Source organism: Peromyscus californicus, unplaced genomic scaffold (genome assembly GCF_007827085.1).
Source record: "Peromyscus californicus insignis strain IS unplaced genomic scaffold, ASM782708v3 Scaffold_19__1_contigs__length_69161282, whole genome shotgun sequence".
In the NCBI taxonomy this organism is placed as follows: domain Eukaryota; kingdom Metazoa; phylum Chordata; class Mammalia; order Rodentia; family Cricetidae; genus Peromyscus; species Peromyscus californicus.
Window position 1 is genome coordinate 24,883,111 of NW_026294491.1, and position 19,105 is coordinate 24,902,215.

Sequence of the window (19,105 nt, forward strand, 5' to 3'; positions counted from 1 at the left end):
CTCCCAAGTGCTGATATTTCAGACATACGCCGCCGTGCCTGCTTTATGCGGTGCTGGGGGCCTAACTCAGCATGTTAGACACAAACACTGACCAACTGAGCCCCAGCCCCAGCAAGTTTGAAAGGCCCTTGTCCGATAATCTAGCTAGCATGTAAACTGGTTTGAAGGAGCTAACAAAACAAACAAAACATGTTTGCTTTTTGAAGATATGGTCTTATAAATGTGGAATCAATAGACTTCACAAAGTCAAAATTCCTTGAAATCAGCTGACACAGATTCAAATCTGGAACATCCTTTACGTACCAGCTCTGTGATCTTGGCTGAAATCATCATATCTGAGACAGCGTGATAACTATGTAGCAGGGACATCTCCACCTACCCATGTCTTCCTCTTGACTAGTGCCAGAGAAGGTGATTTGTGGAGTGGCCCTGTGCCTGGTGAGTCCCACGCTGTACAAACAAGGGTCAAGGGCCAGAATCAGAAGAAACTGTTAGCGGGGTGTGGTGGCCCATGCTTTGAATCCCTGCGCTCTGGAAGGCAGAAGTAGGCAGATCTCGGAGTTCATGGTCAGCCTGGTTTGCACAGTGAATTCCGGGCTAGCCAGGGCTCCATAGTGAGACCCCGTCAAAACAAAAAACAAAAAGAAACCCATGTCCCTCTTCCCAAACTAAGAATTACAGCGGTAGGTACAGGGACCAAAATGACATGGGCTCTTCTTTTGTTTGGGCACAGAAACTGCTTTCCCAAACAGACCGCCGCCCAGGTGACCCTCAAGGCCATCTCTGCCCACTTCGATGACTCAAGCGCGTCCTCGCTGAAGAACGTGTATTTCCTGCTCTTCGACAGCGAGAGCATCGGCATCTACGTACAGGAGATGGCCAAGCTGGACACCAAGTAGCTCTCCAGCGGGGATGGAGGAGGACCAGTGTCACGTCACAAGAGCAGGGGTTTTATTTTTTAAAAGGATTGAGAAAGGGTGACATGGCATGGGAGCAGAGGGCGGCTGAGAAGGTAGCAAAGGCCGTGGGAACAGGTCCTGCCTGCCTGGGGAAGGGGCCCAGCGCATTTTATATTCTCTTTACAAAGGGCCTCTCCCGAAATTAACCAGGTCTCCGCCAGGGGTTTCTTTCCATGTGTTTTCTTCCTGTTGTTTTAGAACTTTTTTTAAAAAAACAAACAAACATAAAAATAGACCTTGTTTAGATTTATAGCACTGACTTTTACTCTCTCTCTCTCTCTCTCTCTCTCTCTCTCTCACACACACACACACACACACACACACACACACACAAGTCTTTTCAAAAGGTCTTAAGACTTTGGTTCCTCCTCTTTCCAAGTGAAGAGGGTGTGACGGCCACTTGGGTGTATTGGTTGTCTCCCTCAGTGAAGAGAAGATGGGAAAGACGTTCTAGGGTGCTTTTCTCTTCTGTTATAGGGTCCCCTCCCTGACCCCTAAAATATTTGTAACTACACCTAAAAGGATTTTTGCCTCGGGATCTTTCTTTGTTCAGTTTTGTTTTTTAAAGAAAAAGAAAAATGAAAGGAAAAAAAAAGATCCAGTGTCTTTCTTATAACATAACCGTTTATTACCACAGTTCCTCCTCTTGGGAAACTGTGTCTCCATGGGTAGATTCTTCTAGAGTGTTGTAAAGAAACTTCGCAAGGCCAGTCACTGAAGAGTCTCACCGTGCTCTCTAAGGCTCCTGGTCAGCCAACGTCATGGCAGGCTTTCTGCGGGTGGCTGATCCTACCTTCAGAGAGGGTGAGTCTGCTGTCTAGCATCCACAAACAGTCAACCTGGGCACAAAACTGCCAATGGATCCTCATTCTCTGGGCGAGAGACTCAAGTCTCAGCTGCAGCCTGTGCAACTAAATGGAATAGACCTTAGCCATAATCCAAAGGGGGCTGGACTGGAAGCCCCAGGGTGACTACTGGTCAAGGACTCCGCCACCCATAACCGGAGGCCAAGGCCAAAAGCAAGCAGGAAGAGGCAGGGTGGAGAGAGTCATGCCTGACTCTACCGGAGTGGCCTCACAGTCTCCTCTGCCATAGACACTCAACTTAGGCCATGCACAGTTGGCTTTTCCCTTCTAGACGAGCTCACTTGGATAAAGAAGTCATTCGTGTACCTTAGCAGTCTATAGTAGATATGATGGCCAGTGAGGGCCCAAGTGACAGGAGCTGGCCAGGAAATCGGCAGCATGGCCTCCCACCCCCACCCCCACCCCCAGCCTGCAATGATAACCTGGAAATCACTAGCAATCATCCACAGATGCCCATCTGATCTCTGAAGATCAAGCAGCTAGTAACCTCCTCAAGTCACGGGTCTCCTTCCTGGGATTCCTATGGTAGTTGGCAAAACGGGTTTCCCTTAGCCCCTCACCCTGCTAGGATAGTGTTTGAATAACTGTCCTCAAGAGCCAAGCAACTGTCATCCTGGGGGGGTTCAGCTGCTCCCCTTTTTAAAAGGACTGTCCCAGCTGGCCCTGTTGACTTTTTATCCCCTCATGGAGTGGTGGGGAGGCAGGAGACCCTCACCTGTGTATCCAGAAGCTCCCAACCACCTGTTGTGTGCAACGCTGACTTAATTACATGTGGCCTCAAGGGGCTAGAGCATATAGGCCGGGAAAGGCTAGGAGAGAGGTGCTCCATTTATGCTGCCCCATAGCTAGGAAGCTCTCATCCCTGCTGGTTAAAGGTTTCCAGGTTTGGCCTATTAGGGAGATGTACTCACATCCCTCAGATACTATGTAAGGAACCCCAGTAAACTCATGGTTCCCCAGAGTAAAGTTTGACAGACTCATGCCTCAGTTTGTCATTGGGACCTTAAGAGAAGGGGCAGATGTTGCTTATATCTCCCCCCTGGGGAAAGATTTCAGCAACCGCTGGACTAGCTAGAGGGGAATTCTGTATAACTCTTTGTCAATGTCCCTGTGACCTACAGTCCGATGAAAACGGAGATAAAGGCTCATGAAAGTTAAAGGAGGTCCCAAGGTATTAGAAAAGCTGAGGCAGGAGCATTACTTGGGCTCAGGAGTTCAAAGCCAATCTGAATAATGTAGATAAACCCTGGAGAGAGAGGGGGGCTGGTGGGGGGAGAGGAAGAAAGGGAGAGCAGAGTGCAGATACTGTTAAGTTTCGGGGAATAAAATGAGGCCCCTATTAATCCCCTACTCACTGTGGGATGGACAAGCTTCCCCACCCCGAGTGAGGAGAGACTCCAGGCGCAGGCCATCTCCCCGCCCACCCCAGCCCTCTTTCTTCAGCTGCTCTCACGCTGTGGGCTCCATTTACTAGACTGCAGACAGGATGCCCTCTCCAGGAGCCCAACTCTGCCCAACGGGAGCGCTGCACACGACACCCAAAGCCCTGTGCATTCGCGTGCACACACAGACCCGCAGATTCACGTGCACACACAGACCAGCAGACAGGAAAGTACAAACCCTTACGGTACAGAAAGCTGCCTCTGCCTCCCTAAGCCCCTTCCGCTAACACAGCTGCAAGCGGACCTCCCAAACCCAGAAAGAATCTTCTAGGGCTTTTTTTTTTTTTTGCCTTTTTTAATGTCTTCCCTCCTTTACTCTCTGTTCTCATTTGGGGCTTTATAAAGTTATCTTTCCGACCAGCACACGACTGACACCATGATCCGGACAAAGAGCTTCTGCCCTTGGCACCTGTCAGGAGGGTGTCCTTGGTCGACAGTCCGTCACCCCCCTCCAAGCGGTACCCTCGACTCCCACGCAGCCTCCCTGTCACGGTGGAGACTGCCGCATGGTTTTCCAGCTTGTGGAGATGAATAGGTCCCGGCTCTTAGCCAGCCGCACCATGAGGCGGCCTACGTAGAAGCCACTGATCTGGCCCACGCCATCGTTTCTGCCCATGGACAGGAGGAACGTCAGTGCACCTGGGAGGCAGACACACAAGGCGAGACGATGCCTGAGGGGGGATGCAGCCCTGAAGCCTTCAGGTGCCACAGGCAACCATGCATGCCTTTGAAGAAGGCAAGTGAGATGTCGGGTGCAGGCCTGCGTGTGTGCCTGTGCGCCTGCCAATGTGTGCATGTGTGTGTGTGGGGACATGTTGAGGCCAGAGGACAACCTGGGATGTCATTCTTCAGGTAACATTCACCATTTTTTGTTTTGTTTTGTTTTGTTTTCAAGACAGGGTCTCTATGTGTAGCTTTGGAGCCTGTCCTGGTACTCGCTCTGTAGACTAGGCTGGCCTCGAACTCACAGAGATCCGCCTGCCTCTGCCTCCCCAGTGCTGGGATTAAGGGCATGCGCCACCACCACCACCACCACCACCACCACCCAGCAACCATTTTTGTTTTAAACACTGGATCTTTTACTGCCCATGAGGCCCCAGTTTGAGGCCTATTCTAAGCCTCAAACTAGGGTCCACCTTGTATGTACTTACCATCTGAGCCATGTCCCCGGCCTCTGTTGTTAGCAATGCTGGAGATGAAACCCAGGGCCTCGGCATGCCAAGCAAGAACTCTACCACTGAGCTACAGCCCCAGACACGTTTGCTTTTAAAGAGACTCTGTGCTGTGACCTGCAGTCCAGTGGTCAGTCATCTTACAGCCCCCAAAGCCTTCCTCACATCTAATCCCAAACTTCAACAACTGTAGAGTGCCCAAGATTTCCTTACCTGGCTTGTAGGCTTTGAGGGGTCTCTGCTTCATGGAGTTGACAATGTTGGCCACGACAACGTTGGCATGCAGGCCAGCATGGTAGGCCATCTTGGGCTCCTTAACATCGGCACAGTCACCAATGGCATAAATATTGCTGTAACCTTCCACCTGGAGGAACTCGTTCACTTTCAGAGCACCATTGCTGGCCAGTCTAGTCTCTGCTGGGCAAGATGACACCAAAGCAGCCCCGGGGGACCATGTTAAGTAGCCTCCAGAACAATGGGACGAGTCCCAGGTGTGGGTCCAGTCACTTCAGAGATGTGTGCTAAGAAGCGACACTCCCACCTGCTGTCATCCTGCCTGAGGTCCCCATCCAAGACCCTGCCTGCCAAGGCAAGCCTGACCCACAAGAACAGAGGCAGAGCCCTGGAACGCCTCCTCATACAAAGCACAGAGAGCTCTTTGCAAGTCCCCTGGCTTTCTAAGTCTTTAACTGCCTTTGGGACAGACGTCGGAATTTTAAAATAGATGCAGGCCTTTCCTAAACGATAAAGAGCTTCCCTAACGGGACTTGAAAGAACTTATCTTTGAAAATGCATTTAAATAATGAGATGTTAAGCTCTGCCCACTGCCTTCCTTCCAGATTGAAAACTAACTTCCTACTGGACCCGGCAGAGACTGATCAGGGAAGGACACTCAGCAGTGGGTGACAGGTCCCTGGGGATGCAGAGCAATCATGGGGCTTGGCCACTGAGTGTCACTTTCATACGTAGACGCTTAAACACGCATCAGTCCGCTGTTTGTCTATCCCTCTGGAATCTAAATACTGAGCTTTAAGAGATGAGGCCATGTTAACGTCCCCACTCCCGCAAATGGAGGTTTGGAACTGATGTAGCCACATGCTTGGGTCTGGATTTGCAGACAGCAGCACACCTGTGGATGGGAAAAGCCTGCCCTGGGAGTTCCTCAGCTTCCTCTTGGCAAAGAGGCTGTTCTCACCCCTCTGAAGCCTGCTCCCACCTCTCGCCACTAGGGGGAAGCCCTCACCTTGGAAGTTCCTGGCCTCCCAGCTCGGCAGGCGAGGCCCCTCAACCTGAATTCAAAGTTCAAGATCTAATGAGCTAATGGGATAAGAGGAGGAGGCAGAGGGTACTGGTTCAGGGGGCAAAGGGGCTGTGGGGTGTCTCCGAATGCCAGAGAGAGAGGAGGCCGCCTAGGAAGCATCTGCGGCTGGGCCACCCACTCACCAAATGCACTGTGGTAGGCAGAGCTGTTAATCTTGATCCCGTTGCACACAATCACCAGGTTGGTGGCCACCTCTGTGCCCTTGTCTGTCTGCACCTTGATGTACTCCCGGTACTCATTGAGAGGCAGGTCCTCCAGGTTGCACACCCCGCTCACCTGTGGAGGGTACCATGACAGGAAGCTGGCAGAGGCCGGGCCCACACCATGGCAAACCACGGGGAAAGTGATTATTCCCCTCGTGACTCTTCCCTCGGTCCACTCTCCTGCCTCATCCCCAAGCAACAGAATGTGGACATCTTGTCCCCAGGGGATCCATCTGGAGAAAAGTTCCAGAAAGCTGCTGGAGGGAAGTGAAGCCAAGCTTCCCAAGTTCTAGGAAACACTACTCAACGGAAGGCCCCTTCTCTGGATGGCAGCTTGCCCATCCCGTCCAAGCAAAAGGCCCCCAGCACAGCACAGACGAGAAAGCATTCAGTTGGCAGCTACTTGCAAAACATGCAGAAAGCCCTGTGTTCTAGACCCAGCACCACAAAAACTAAGCATGGCATGTATGCCAGTGCCCTGGAAATGGAGGCAGGAGGATTACAAGTTCAAAGTCCTCCTTGGTGACACAGTTTAAGGCCAGCCTAGTCTACATGAGATACTCTAACTTTCAAAAATTTAAGAAAAAAAAATGAGGGGCTGGAGAGATAGCTTAGCAGTTAAGGGCACTGGCTGCTCTTCTAGAGGTCCTGAGCTCAATTCCCAGCAACCACATGGTGGCTCACAACCATCCGTAATGCGATGTATACAGAACACTGTATACATAATAAATAAATAAATCTTTTAAAAAAAAGAAAGAAAGAAAGAAAGAAAGAAAGAAAGAAAGAAAGAAAGGAAGAAAAAATAAAAAATGAAGGAGCTGGAGTGGTTAAGAGGGCTCAGTGGTTAAGAGCACTGGCTGCTCCCTCCGGGGGACCCAGATTTGGTGGTTAACAGCCAAATAGAGGCTGAAAACCATCTGTAACTCTAGGTCAAGGAGATCTAATAACCTTTTCTGGCCTCCATAGGCACTGGGCACATACATGGTACATAGACATGTACACAGACAAAACATTCACACACATAAAAATTATTTTAAGGGATGGATGGATGGATGGATGGATGGATGGATTGTAGCTGGAGATTTCTTCAGTCCCACCAGGGCCTGCAGCCATTCAGACCCAAGTAAACAAACAGAGACTTATATTACTTAAAAACTGTATGGCTGTGGCAGGCATTTTACTATCTAGTTCTTACATCTTAAATTAACCCATTTTTATTAATCTATAAGTTGCTTCGTGGCTTGTGGCTTATCGGTACTTTTTTTTTTTTTTTTTTTTTTTTTTGGTTTTTCGAGACAGGGTTTCTCTGTGTAGCTTTGCGCCTTTCCTGGATCTCACTCTGTAGACCAGGCTGGCCTCGAACTCACAGAGATCCACCTGGCTCTGCCTCCCGAGTGCTGGGATTAAAGGCGTGCGCCACCACCGCCCGGCGGCTTATCGGTACTTTATATGTAACTTCTCATGGTGGCAGCGGCTGACAGTGTCTCTTCTCAGCCTTCCACTTCCCAGAAATTTTCTACTCTCCTTATCCCGCCTACACTCTCCTTCTTGCCTGGCTACTGGCCAATCAGCATTTTATCAATCAATCAGAGCAACACCTTCACAGCATACAGAAAGACATTCCCAGCAATGGATGGATGGGTGAATAGATGGATGGGTGGATGAATGAGTGGATGCATGGATGGATGGATGGATGGGTGGGGGGTGGGAGGTGGATGAATGGATGGATGGATGGATGGCAAAAGGCAGAGAAAATGAGGGAACCTGTTTGAAAGCAAAGTGCTTCCTGTCCTCAGTGACCAGTTACCAGAGGGGCTTCCACAGCAACTGCCACACACCCTTCTGCACAGAACATGGAGGTGACACCCAGGTGTCATCCCATTCCAAATACTGGCATCAAAAAAACACCACTCAAAGAGTAGGGTGGTGGTGGCTAAGCCGTTAGTCCCAGCATTCAGGAGGCAGATGGAGTGCTGGGAGGCAAGGTAGAGTGAGTTCCAGTGAGTTCCAGGACAGCCAGGGCTATACAGAGAAACCCCACAAACCAAAAAGAAAAAAAAAATCCACACTTGATACACACCTGTTCCCTCTTCCACAGAGACATCAAAACTCAAAACATAGGGCAGATCCTTCAGAGGCAATAAGTCATTCAGGAAATAGCATCTCCTATCTGTCCCTGTCCGAAGCTACAGCCGGGCATTGCTAGCCCTGTGATTTTGACCTCCAGCTGGACACTGCTCAAGCAAGCTCCGATGCTTGAGACTTCCTGATGCTTTCCAGGTACGGTGGGAAAGAGGGAGCCTGAGTGGATGTCCCGCCCCTACAGCCCCTAGCATATATATATATGATATACTGGGCCATGTGCAGTAGATCAGCAGGTGGGGGCTGGGCAGGCGGGGTTTATCAACATACTCAACAGCAGCTGCACACCCTTCCGGAGAAGGATCTCCTTCACTTCCTGCCGCACACAAGGTAGGAGCTCCTGGTCCGCCAGGGGTACTCTGGAGTGGATGAGAGTGACCTGGGACAAAAACAAACAGACCAAACCCACAGGGCTTGAGAGGGAAGCCCGGAGCCTCTTCCCCTACCTCCATGTAATACTGAGGAAACTGAGCGGCAGAGAAACTCTACACAGTCGTTCCAGGCTCCAGCCTACCTCTCAGTACTCAGTACTCGGTGCCCCTAACCCAGAGGACCACCCATGTGCCACTGCACAAACCCACACCTCACCTAAGGCAAATGGACAGTTCTTTCGGGATATACAATGGTATAATCAGTATATAAGCTGCTGGCATTCCGACCCGCTACCAGGCTGATAGTTCAACACTGACGCGAGTTCTAAAATTAGCCTCATAGGCATGTCCACTTGCTGTCTCCGCATGAAGGCGTGGAGGCAGATCGTGACCGACCATCGTCCAGGTCAGACTTTGAAACCAGGCTGCCTCTTTGGCCTGGTGACACAGGCCTGTAATCTCAGCTACTATGGAGGCTGAGGGAGGAGGATCTCAGGTTCTAGGTCAGGCGGGGCTACAGAGTGAATTCCGGACCAACTGGCAACCGAGTCAGACCCTGTCTCAGAAAGTAAAAAGAGGCTGGGCGGTGGTGGCCTATGCCTTTAATCCCAGCACTCAGGAGGCCGAGGCGGGCAGATCTCTGATTTCGAGGCCAGCTTGGTCTGCAGAGTGAGTTCTAGGACAGGCAGGGCTACACAGAGAAACTCTGTCTCGAAAATAAAAAAATAAAAAGAGGGCAGGAGACGTAGCTTATGGGCAGAATGCGTGCCTAGCGCATACAAAGTCTCAGAAGGAGTGAAGAAGGGAGAGAGGAGAGGAAGACAAGACGGAAGTGGGGAAGTGGGGGAACTTGGCTGAGGTGAAATCCCATCTCTGACACTCGGATCGGACATCTCCCCGAGACTCACCAGAATCCACTCGTCCCACTCAGGAACTGTGTCATGATGGACACGAACACACGTTACAGGAGGGCTGGCAAAATGGCTCAGCAGCTGAGGTGACTGCATCAAGCCTGGCAACCTGAGTTCGAACCCAGGACCCACATGGTAGAAGGAGAGAACCAATTCCCACAATTGTCCTATGACCTCCACACAGAAAGTAGAATGTGGCATGCGCGCCTACACACACACACACACACACACACACACACACACACACACACTAAAATACATAAAAAATTTTAAATTATATTATTTTGTTTTTTGAGACAGGGTCTTTCTACATCAGTGATTCTCAACCTGTGGCCACAACCCCTTTGTGGGGGTCAAACAACCCTTTCACAGGGGTCACCTAAGACCATCAGAAATATCTTACAGTTCACACAGTAGCAACATTACAGTTATGAAGTAGCAGCTAAAATAATTTTATGACTGGGGGTCACCACAACATGAGGAACTGTATTAAAAACAATCACAGCATTAGGAAGGTTGAGGATCACTGTTCTACATAGTCCTGGCTGTCCTGGAACTAGCTCTGTAGACCAGGCTGGCCTAGAACTCACAGAGATCCTCTTGCCTGTGCCTCCCACGTGCTAGGATTAAAGGTGTGTGCTACTATGCTCGGCCCTAAATAAAAATATGTTAAAGGAAGTAACTTTATCGCCAGTCCCACAATAGTTGGTTACTACAGTGCTCTTACATGCCTGCTACTACAACATAGATCTTACAACATAGAAATGTACTACTTCAGACACACTCAATCCCTGGGACATGACAAGAATTCCAGTCTGTCCCTGGCTGCTGACACAGAGCTCTCAAGCCCTTCCAGGGCTGGAAGAATCACTTGTTCTGACATTTGGCCCTAATTCCTAACCCAGAGCTTCTGCGATCTTTATAATTCTCTGAGTGACGAAACTACCGGATGCCTTGGGATTTCCTAGGTGACAGGCACATCATTCAATCTGATGAGACAATGCCACCAGACTCAAACCATTATGGGAGCTCTCAGCCCCTGCCCCAACCCACCCACCCCCCCAGGAAGCAGAGGGGAGCCAGAGATGGAGTTCCACAGTCCATCATGCCTAAATGCTGAAGCTTTCAAAAACTCCCAGTGGGACTTGAAGAGCTTCTACATGTATGAACATGGCCAGATGGCACACCCCAACTCCAGGGAGAAAGAAGCCCCTGTGCTCGGGATCTTTATCCGGCTGTTCATATATGTCCTTTAAAAGCTTATTTTATTAGTTTTTTAGTTACATTTACATGTGTCTGTATGTGGATATGTGCACATGAGTGCAGTTCCTATAGAGTCCAGAAGAGGGCATTATATCCCCTAGCGCTGGTTATACAGGTGGTGTGAGCCCCACATGTGGATGCTGAGAACCAAACCTGGGTCCTCTGCAAGAGCAGTATGAGCTCTTAACCACTGGGCCATCTCTTCAGCCTCATCTGTGTCCTTTGAAGCATCCTTTGTGATAGGTAAGTCAGCAATGGTAAGCAAGCGGTATCTCTGGGGTCTATATGCCACTCTGGCCACTGTAAAGCCGGATGGGAGGGACTTTCCATTTATAGCTGGGTCAGAAGTGTTATTTAACCAGGGACCTACTACTCCACTGTCATCTGAGATGGGAGCAGCCTTATGGGTCTGAGCCCTTGGTCTATGGTGTAGGTGCCAATTCCAGGCAGCTTTGGAGTTGAACTGCATCGTGGGACACCCCACTGGTCACTGGCGTCAGTAAGATCAGTCAGTGTTGGAAGAGACCCACTCTTCTCATCACAGAAGCACCGAGAACAAGCAGGGAAGGGTTGGCTTTCCCTACGCAACACTCATGAATCAAAATGAATACTTTAACTACATCCATCAGTCACCATAATTTCCAACCATTTGTCAGAGAGTAAGCATATAATTAAATTATCTCGGATTGATTTTCCTTGTTGAAGCTAACCCTCTTTCCCCAGGGAGAAGAGTTCACGGGCTCTTTGTGGCTCAAAGAGGCTGACTCACATGAGCCAAGGCTGACCCACATGAGGTACCAGAAAGCCAGGGACTTCAGAACCCATCACTACAACGATCACTCAGCTCTCACCGCTCAGGGAACTTAGATTCCCCCCTCTCTCTAAGGTCCTAGCCAGGTTCCTATCTCTCCAGCATTAGAAAAATCAGGGCAGGCTGTTGCCACCCCTTCCAAGGAACTGAGGATCAGTCCTTCCCCAGTGTGGGCAGCTCTCCCAACGCCACAGGTGCAGCTGTCCAGGGCAAGGGCTGCCAATCAAACATAAAAAGGAAACTTCACAGCAAAAAGAGATAACCAAAGAACATCCAGGCCTCATCCCAAGGGCCTTAACTCTGAAGGAGAGACGTGGGAGGTTGGGTTTGTGAGGGTTTCTTGAGAACATGGTCCTCCTCCTCTCCCCACATCCAGAACTCCCTACAGCCAGGAGCCTAAGAGGAGGAAGCTCTTCTCCTCCTCCCTGTGTGGAGTAACTGCACGTGGAATTGCTTTTAGTACAAGATGGAAAACGCTCTGCTTATGCACGTGGGGCTCCAGCCTCCCGGGGCCTGAGCAAAGATCTGACGCTGCTGGGGTGGCAGGACAGGTGAAGGTAAAGGCGCTTGCCCCCTAGCATGATGACATGAGTTCAAAACCCAACGTAGACAGAGTGGAAGGAGAGAACTGACTCCCACAGGTTATGCTCTGACTCACACCATGGCACGTGTGCATGTGCAGGTACACACACACTAAGACTATATATGTATAGATTTTCAAAAGAATGAAGGAAGGGAGAGAAGGAGGGAGGAACGAAGGAAGGAAGGAAGGAAGGAAGGAAGGAAGGAAGGAAGGAAGGAAGGAAGGAAGGAAGGAAAGGAAGGAAGGAAAGAAGGAAGGAGGGAGGGAGAAGGGAGGGAGGAAGGAGGGAAGGAAGGAGGGAGGGAGGGAGGGAAGAAAGGAAGGAAGCAGATGACTGAGAGCTCCCGGCCAAGGGGGCTGCCTCACCTCCTTCTCGGGGTACTCAGTTTTAATCTCTGCCGCCATCTCCACTCCTGCCGAGCCACCCCCCACCACCACGATGAACTGCGAGCGCTGGATCTGAAGAAGAAGAAGAAGAAGAAGGGACCATGGAACACACCCACACGCCCACACGCTGGTTCAGCCTCTGGAGGGGGAGGGAGGCCCTGGCCAAAGAAGGGCAGAGCTCTGTCCATATTTGGGCTCCAGCTGGGCCTCCCCACCCCGCACCTCACAGGATCCCTGGGGAAACTGGGAGCATGGAGCTAGGTGGGCTGTGCCGCACAAAGCAAGTGGAATGGGAGGCATGTGGATATGAAGAGGTGACAAGTGGGACCAGCCAGAGACATACCCAGCCCAACACACACAGGACCCCAGGTCGGAGGCCTCCTCTGGGAAAATATCTCTCTAGCAACTCTTGGCCGCTCGAAAGCTGTTTAGGCAGCTGTGAGGTCGACCCACACAGTCTCCTTGCTCCCGGTCCCGGGGTGTAGCCCACGGCGCTCTGGCCTGCCCGCCCTGTCCCACACCCGTCAGTGTGGCCCACCTGCTTCACCATGTCCTCGTAGGCCTGGATGGCCGCCTGCTGGCAGGACACCTCATTAAACTTGCCAGGGAAGGGCCCCGTGCTGCCTGTGGCCAGGATGAGATGTGAGAAGGGCAAGGCCTGTAGAGGAGACGAAAAAGACATGTGAGACCCAGGCGGAGACGAAGGACTGGGCCTCCGCCCCCAACCGCCCGACACCAAGGGGCCAGGGAGCATTGCAGAAAAGAGGGTCCTGGGGTTGGGTTTGTGAGGCAACTCTGGGCCGCCTCTCCCCATAGCTCTGTACAGCCAAGGGCCCAAGTAGGAGGAGGAAGAGGAAACACCACATTGATGGGAGGCATCTAAGGTACCAGGAGCCAAGAATTACCTAAGGAAGCAAGAGAGCATGGGATGTAGAGCTAACCGGCATAGGGGCCAGGAACTGGAAACTGCTTGGGGGGAGCAATGAGCAGGACTCACATCTCCGGTGTAGAGTTAGTTTGGAACCTTCTGGATTTTTTTTTTTTTTTTTTTGGTTTTTCGAGACAGGGTTTCTCTGTGTAGCTTTGCGCCTTTCCTGGAACTCACTTGGTAGCCCAGGCTGGCCTCGAACTCACAGAGATCCGCCTGGCTCTGCCTCCCGAGTGCTGGGATTAAAGGCGTGCGCCACCACCGCCCGGCGGATTTTTGTTTTTGAGACTGGGTCTCATGTAGCCCAGCTATGTAGCCAAGGATGACCTTGAATTTCTAACCTCCTGCCTCCAACTCCAATGGAACTGGGATTACGTGGCATATACCACCGTGCTCAGTGCTGAGGAACACACCCAGAGCCTCATGCACACTAGGTAAGAAGAATTCTACTGAGCCACATCCCCAATGCCTCTCTTGGATATTTTAGAACCCTCCACCTATCACACCAAAGAATGACACTTATGTAAAGGCTCAGGACGGTGCCTGGCATGTAGGAAAGTCGGTGGTAGCGCACGCCTTTAATCTCAGCACTCGGGAGGCAGAGCTAGGCGGATCTCTGTGAGTTCGAGGCCAGCCTGGTCTACAGAGCGAGATCCAGGACAGGCACCAAAACTACACAGAGAAGCCCTGTCTCAGAAAAAAACAAACAAACAAAAAAGTGCTGTGAAGCAGAAAACAGGACTTGGAGCCCACAGATGGCTCCTCTTGGGCCTCACACACTCACCTCACCGCCCTGGAGCAACACTGTACGGTTCTTCAGGTCTATGCCAACCACTTTGCCCTGGCGGAAGTTGTCCTTGAAGGTCACTGAGTAAGAAATGAATGTCTTTTTGGCGAACCCTGGCAATGGACAAAGAAGATGTCATGGAGATGAGTAGGGCTGAAACTCTCCCAAGCCACATACCCACAAGGGTGCTCGTGGCCACAGCCAGGCCAGTGGGTACACCCAGGTGTCCACTCTGCCCTGAAGTGCCCGTCCGGTCCTCCGAAGAACCTAAACTCTTACCCTGGGACTTCTTTATAGGATATGCTTAAGACCAGTGCCCTAAATGGAGAAAACGCCCCCAGCCCTGGCATCAAACCCCATAACAGTGACAAGACCGTGCTCTCAAAGGAGCGACTCACCACTTTCCACGGAGGCCCGGAGGGCTGCCACATTGTGGTGGAAGGAATCCTTCATGTCCACCAGCATGAAGGGGATATTCAGCGCCTGCAGCTGGCTGGCGGCCGCTATCCCTCCAAAGCCTCCGCCCACGATCACCACGTGCACGGCTCCCTTATCCACCGAGACCTGGGACCCCATCTTGAACTTGGCACTGATGCACTGGGAGGAGAGACTACATTCGACTCAGGGGAATGAGAGGGCAGGGGTGCCTGTGGCGAGAGACAGGTTGACCTTGGGCTTCCTCCTCAGGTGCTCCGCTCTCCCCCTTATTTATTGAGACAGGGTCTCTCGATTGAACCCCGAGCTAACTAATTTGTTTCTCTGCCTTTCTAGAGATAGAATTACAGTTGGGCTGGCATGAGCACTTGGCATTTATTGGGTACTGAGTATCCAGACTCAGACATCACACTTGTGTGGCAGGCACTTTAAACGTGGTACTGTCACCCCAGCCCCAAGCATTCATTTTTCACTCATGAAATTACAACCCCATGGAAAAATTAAATTCAAAGAAAAAGGAGCAGCCTGCTCTCACCCCATCAAAAACACCCGCTCCCTTCTCTGGAGGCATCCGAACCGCGCCCCCCCCCCCCCCCAGCTGTTCTATAAACCGAAGCCCATAATTATCAAATTGTTCTTCAATTTGCTTTTCCTAAATATACATCCTCAAAGATTTCCAAAGAGGGAGCCGTGTCTACTCAACATACATGAACACAGCACGCTGTTGCTGTGGATCATGTGATCAGACAGACAGGCACGGCCCCTACCCTTACAGAAACAGAGCTGAGGCCAGCAAGATGGCTCAGCAAGTGAACAAGCCTGATGACCCCAAGTTTGATCCCCAGAAAACGATGGAGGGAGAGAAATGATTCCCAGAAGTCATCCTCTGAGGTCCACAAACACATGGTGGCACATGCATGCCCCCCCCAACAATATCATACCCATACAATAATGATTATTACTTATTCCTCAAATATTCTTTTAAAAAGAAGAGTTTAGAACATCAAAGGATGGGGTGGGTAACAAAAAAAGCTGTGTAGGAAGTTGCGCAGGTAGGTGAACGAGAAACGGTAGCCTTGCCTGTTGGGAACCAGACAGGGAAGCCACATCTAAAGGAAAATCCTTGCATTCCCACGCTCAGCAGACACTGCAGTGAGATTATGCTAAGGGGCCTAGGTCACCAGCGTGAACCCCAGGTCGAAGGGCGCCATTGGCAGAGTATGACAAGCATCGTGCGACACAGGGTGTTACTACGGTTCGGATGTGTTTTCTAAAACAGCACACACTGGAAACCTACTCTCCAGTGTGACAGTGTAGAGGTGGCCCTTCTGGGAGCTGTTTAGGTCATGAAAGTCCCACCTATGAATGGATGGATGCACACGAAATATAAAAATCACTGAGGGGCCAGTGAGGCGGCTTAGCTGGTAAAGGTGCCTGCCACCAAGTCTGCCAATATGAGTTCAATCCCCAGCTCTCACATGATGAAAATCAACTCTTGAAAGTTGTCCTCTGACCTCCACACATGCATCCTGACAAGTGCACTTGTGTGCACGCACGCACGCACAAGCACAATATATATATATATATATATATATATATATATATATATATATATATATATATAAAGAAGCGGGTCCCTGAGGCTTCAAGCACTTGCTCTTCCTTGCCTTCCCCATGGGAAGGTGCAGCAGGAAGGCCTTTGGCAGAGGTTGGCTCCTTGACTTTGAACTTCCCAGCCTGCAGAGCCATGAGCCAACAATTTTCTGCTCATTATAAATTATCCAGTCTGCAGCAGTCTGTAGAAACGCCACAAATAGACTGAGACAATAGGGGAGGAGCCCGCCATGGGATAGGTCACTCCAAAGCAGCAACACCCCTTACCCTAGGGACATCTAGGGTATGACCCAAGACCTGGAGGTCGGAGAGGAAACCTGTTGGGAAAAAAAATCTCATTGACTGTCTGCTGTGAGAAAGAGGGTGGGGGTGGGGTGGAGAAGCACTAGCTATCTGGTAGACCCTGCGCTGAGAGGGGAGAGCCAGGCCCTGAGGGAGGCTGAGAGGAGAGACAAGAGGGTGGTCGTCTGAGGCCGGGGGCTGCAGTGGGCGTGGCCCAGCACACTGAGAGTAAACCATGGTTGAGCCTCCAGAGCGGAAAGACTCCAAAACCTTTGGCCCAGAGCTGGATGTTGAGGCATCTAAGGCAGAGGAAAGTGGCCATTAGGTCACTAGACACAGAACTGCTGAGCCCGGAGATAACAACAGATGTCAGGGGCCCGGACTCCCCCCAGCACCTGCATAAGGCTGTCAGGGCCTCTTGCAGTATCCTGGGGTCTGCCCCTGTGTCTCCAGCCCAAATGAACCCCAGAGATGAACATACCATGTGGCCTTGAGACAGCCCAAGGGCTCACCAGTGCGGAAAGAGCCACCCATCCATATGAGGGCCAGGTCCTTCCCGCCGAGATCTAGACAGCAGGAGCAGGGTTGCTGGGTGGTACTGTCTCAGACCAAAGGGGCATCAGATGCCTCCAGCCCAGGCCAAGTCCTAGGAAGGGACCTCTAGGGTGGCACTAAGGACAAAAAGCTACAGAAAGCAGCCAGAGAGGCCCAGCTACTCTGTGCGCTTCAGGGCAGGACACCAATAATGACATTTTGGGGGGATATAAGAAAGGAGGAAGTAAGTCAGGCACAGTGTGGCCCATGCCTATAATCCCTGCATTTGGGAGGTAGAGGCAGAGAGATGGAAGTTCAAGATGACCCTCAGATATATAGCAAGTACAAAGCCAGTCTAAGATACATAAAGACTATTTAAAAAAAAAGTCTTGCCGCACGCCTTTAATCCCAGCACTTGGGAGGCAGAGGCAGGCAGATCTCTGTGAGTTCGAGGCCAGCCTGGTCTACAGAGTGAGTTCCAGGAAAGGCGCAAAGCTACACAGAGAAACCCTGTCTCGAACAACAAAACAAAACAAAACAAAACAAAACAAAACAAAACAAAAACAAAAAAAAAAACAATGTGAATAGCTCCTGAGAAATGACACACAAGGCTGACCTCTGACCTCCAGGGCTTGCACACACATGTGTGTCCGAACAAAAAGAAAAGAAAGGAGTTCATGCTAAGCTGAGCCTGGAAGTACAGGCTCAAGCAGCCGAACAGCTTCATGAGCAAGCGTGTCCCAGTCCATCAGGGACCGTCTCTATTCGGGTGGTGCTGTGGCACTGGAGGGCCATCCATCATCTGACCCTCTGTGTGGTGAGAGGGAACCCCACTCTTCTCTGGGCCCTCGGTTTACTCTCTCTTTTTTTTAAATTGATTTATTTTCTTTTTCTGTGTTTGCCCACATGTGTATCTCTGCACCACGTGCATGCTTGGTGCCTAGAAGGCCAGAGAGGATGTTGGGAACCCTGGAACTAGAGTTAGAGATGGTTGTGAGCTGTGGGTGCTGGGGATGGAGCCCAAGTTCAACCGAGATCAGCCAGTGCTCTTAACCACTGAGCTATCGATCTAGGCCCCTCAGTTTACCCTTTCTTGTAGGAAGCACTATACACTTACCCTTACACACATAGAATTGATTCCAAGACAAGGAAACCCCACCAAGACAAATCCTCCCACCCTTGCGGAACAACTCATGATTAGAACTCCCGACACTGTCTTCATTGGTGCTGGCATGTGGGAGGGGACTTAAAGTTATTTCTCATTGGCTAAGTGGCCTCTAATACACCAAGGCTCCAGCATTCCACCCATCTGACAGATTAGGAAACTGAGTCCCTGACAGGACTGAGACCACAAATCCCCCAGGAGGCAATGCTCCCCTCTCTTCCTCTAACTCCTCAGAGGGTTGCCCAGAGCTAATTCTGAGTATTCAGCAGGCTAACTATGCCAACGGAATAAAAGATGAATATCTCCAGGGAGCCAGGACCCAGGAAGAAGACACAGGTACTCAGCCAGAGGCAGGAACAGACATCGGTGGGTTAGCAGGGCCTGCAAACAGGGAAGGTCAGAAGGTAGACCACAATAGACCAGTGGTAAGTTCAGAAGTGAGTAGGAGTTCAAGGCACATGTGGCAGAAATGTGGGAAAAGCAGGTGACAGGCCAGGACAGACGTCACTAAGAACCCATCATGCCCGATGGGCCAACAAACCCGCCCTTGCCTCTGCTGAGAACTCCATCCCTGCAAGGGGGGAGTGCCAGCGTCTACTGGACTGGCCAAAAGTCCCAGATGCCTCAGCTCCTCCTTGTTCACCTAGTTGCTTTCCCGAAGAGCAGACAGACCTTTGCTATGCTCAACCGAGCCAGCCCCCAGTAAAGCCAAACTGCTGCCCTGGCCTCCAGGGCCTCCGCAATGTCCAGAAAAGGGAGGCCATTTCTCACACTCCCCTGCTGCTCTCTCTGGAACCTTCTCTCTCCTCCACTGACCTCTGCCACCCTCACTTGAGAGATAGGAGGCCAGCAAACTCTCTAGAACATTCCAGATCCTTGCCCAACACTTGGACACACCAATTGTCCTTGGCTCTTCTCTGTCCATCCTT

General features: G+C 51.0%; 2 protein-coding genes across 6 annotated transcripts in view; one reads left to right on the forward strand and one right to left on the reverse strand.

The window, feature by feature from the left end:
- Positions 1-1,556, forward strand: part of LOC128114694 (core histone macro-H2A.2) — a 51,161-nt gene extending 49,605 nt beyond the window's left edge. For all 5 annotated transcript variants that reach the window (XM_052744879.1, XM_052744880.1, XM_052744878.1 and 2 more), the window contains exon 9: positions 734-1,556. In XM_052744879.1, the coding sequence (XP_052600839.1) occupies positions 734-899 (166 nt within the window). In that variant the 3' untranslated portion in view covers positions 900-1,556. The remainder of the gene's footprint in view (positions 1-733) is intronic.
- On the reverse strand, positions 930-17,379 carry Aifm2 (apoptosis inducing factor mitochondria associated 2). The gene is made up of 9 exons (XM_052744884.1): positions 16,463-17,379; positions 14,545-14,743; positions 14,144-14,259; positions 12,970-13,089; positions 12,411-12,503; positions 8,372-8,484; positions 5,883-6,031; positions 4,653-4,853; positions 930-3,906 (listed from the first exon to the last, which is right to left on the reverse strand). Exons 1-9 carry the CDS (start codon positions 16,712-16,714, stop codon positions 3,755-3,757), a joined length of 1,395 nt encoding a protein of 464 aa, XP_052600844.1. The 5' UTR covers positions 16,715-17,379; the 3' UTR covers positions 930-3,754.
- Positions 17,380-19,105: the final 1,726 nt, after the last annotated feature.

What these genes read in the sequence shown, in the direction of transcription:
- Aifm2 (XM_052744884.1), bottom strand. Translation starts at nt 16,714, where the DNA reads ATGGTTTACTCTCAGTGTGCTGGGCCACGCCCACTGCAGCCCCCGGCC. An exon ending in CTGAGTACCCCGAGAAGGAG is followed by an intron (nt 8,485 to 12,410) that starts GTGAGGCAGCCC and finishes TTTTTGTCCCAG; the next exon opens with GTCACTCTCATCCACTCCAG. An exon ending in TGCCTACCACAGTGCATTTG is followed by an intron (nt 4,854 to 5,882) that starts GTGAGTGGGTGG and finishes CTTGCCCAGCAG; the next exon opens with AGACTAGACTGGCCAGCAAT.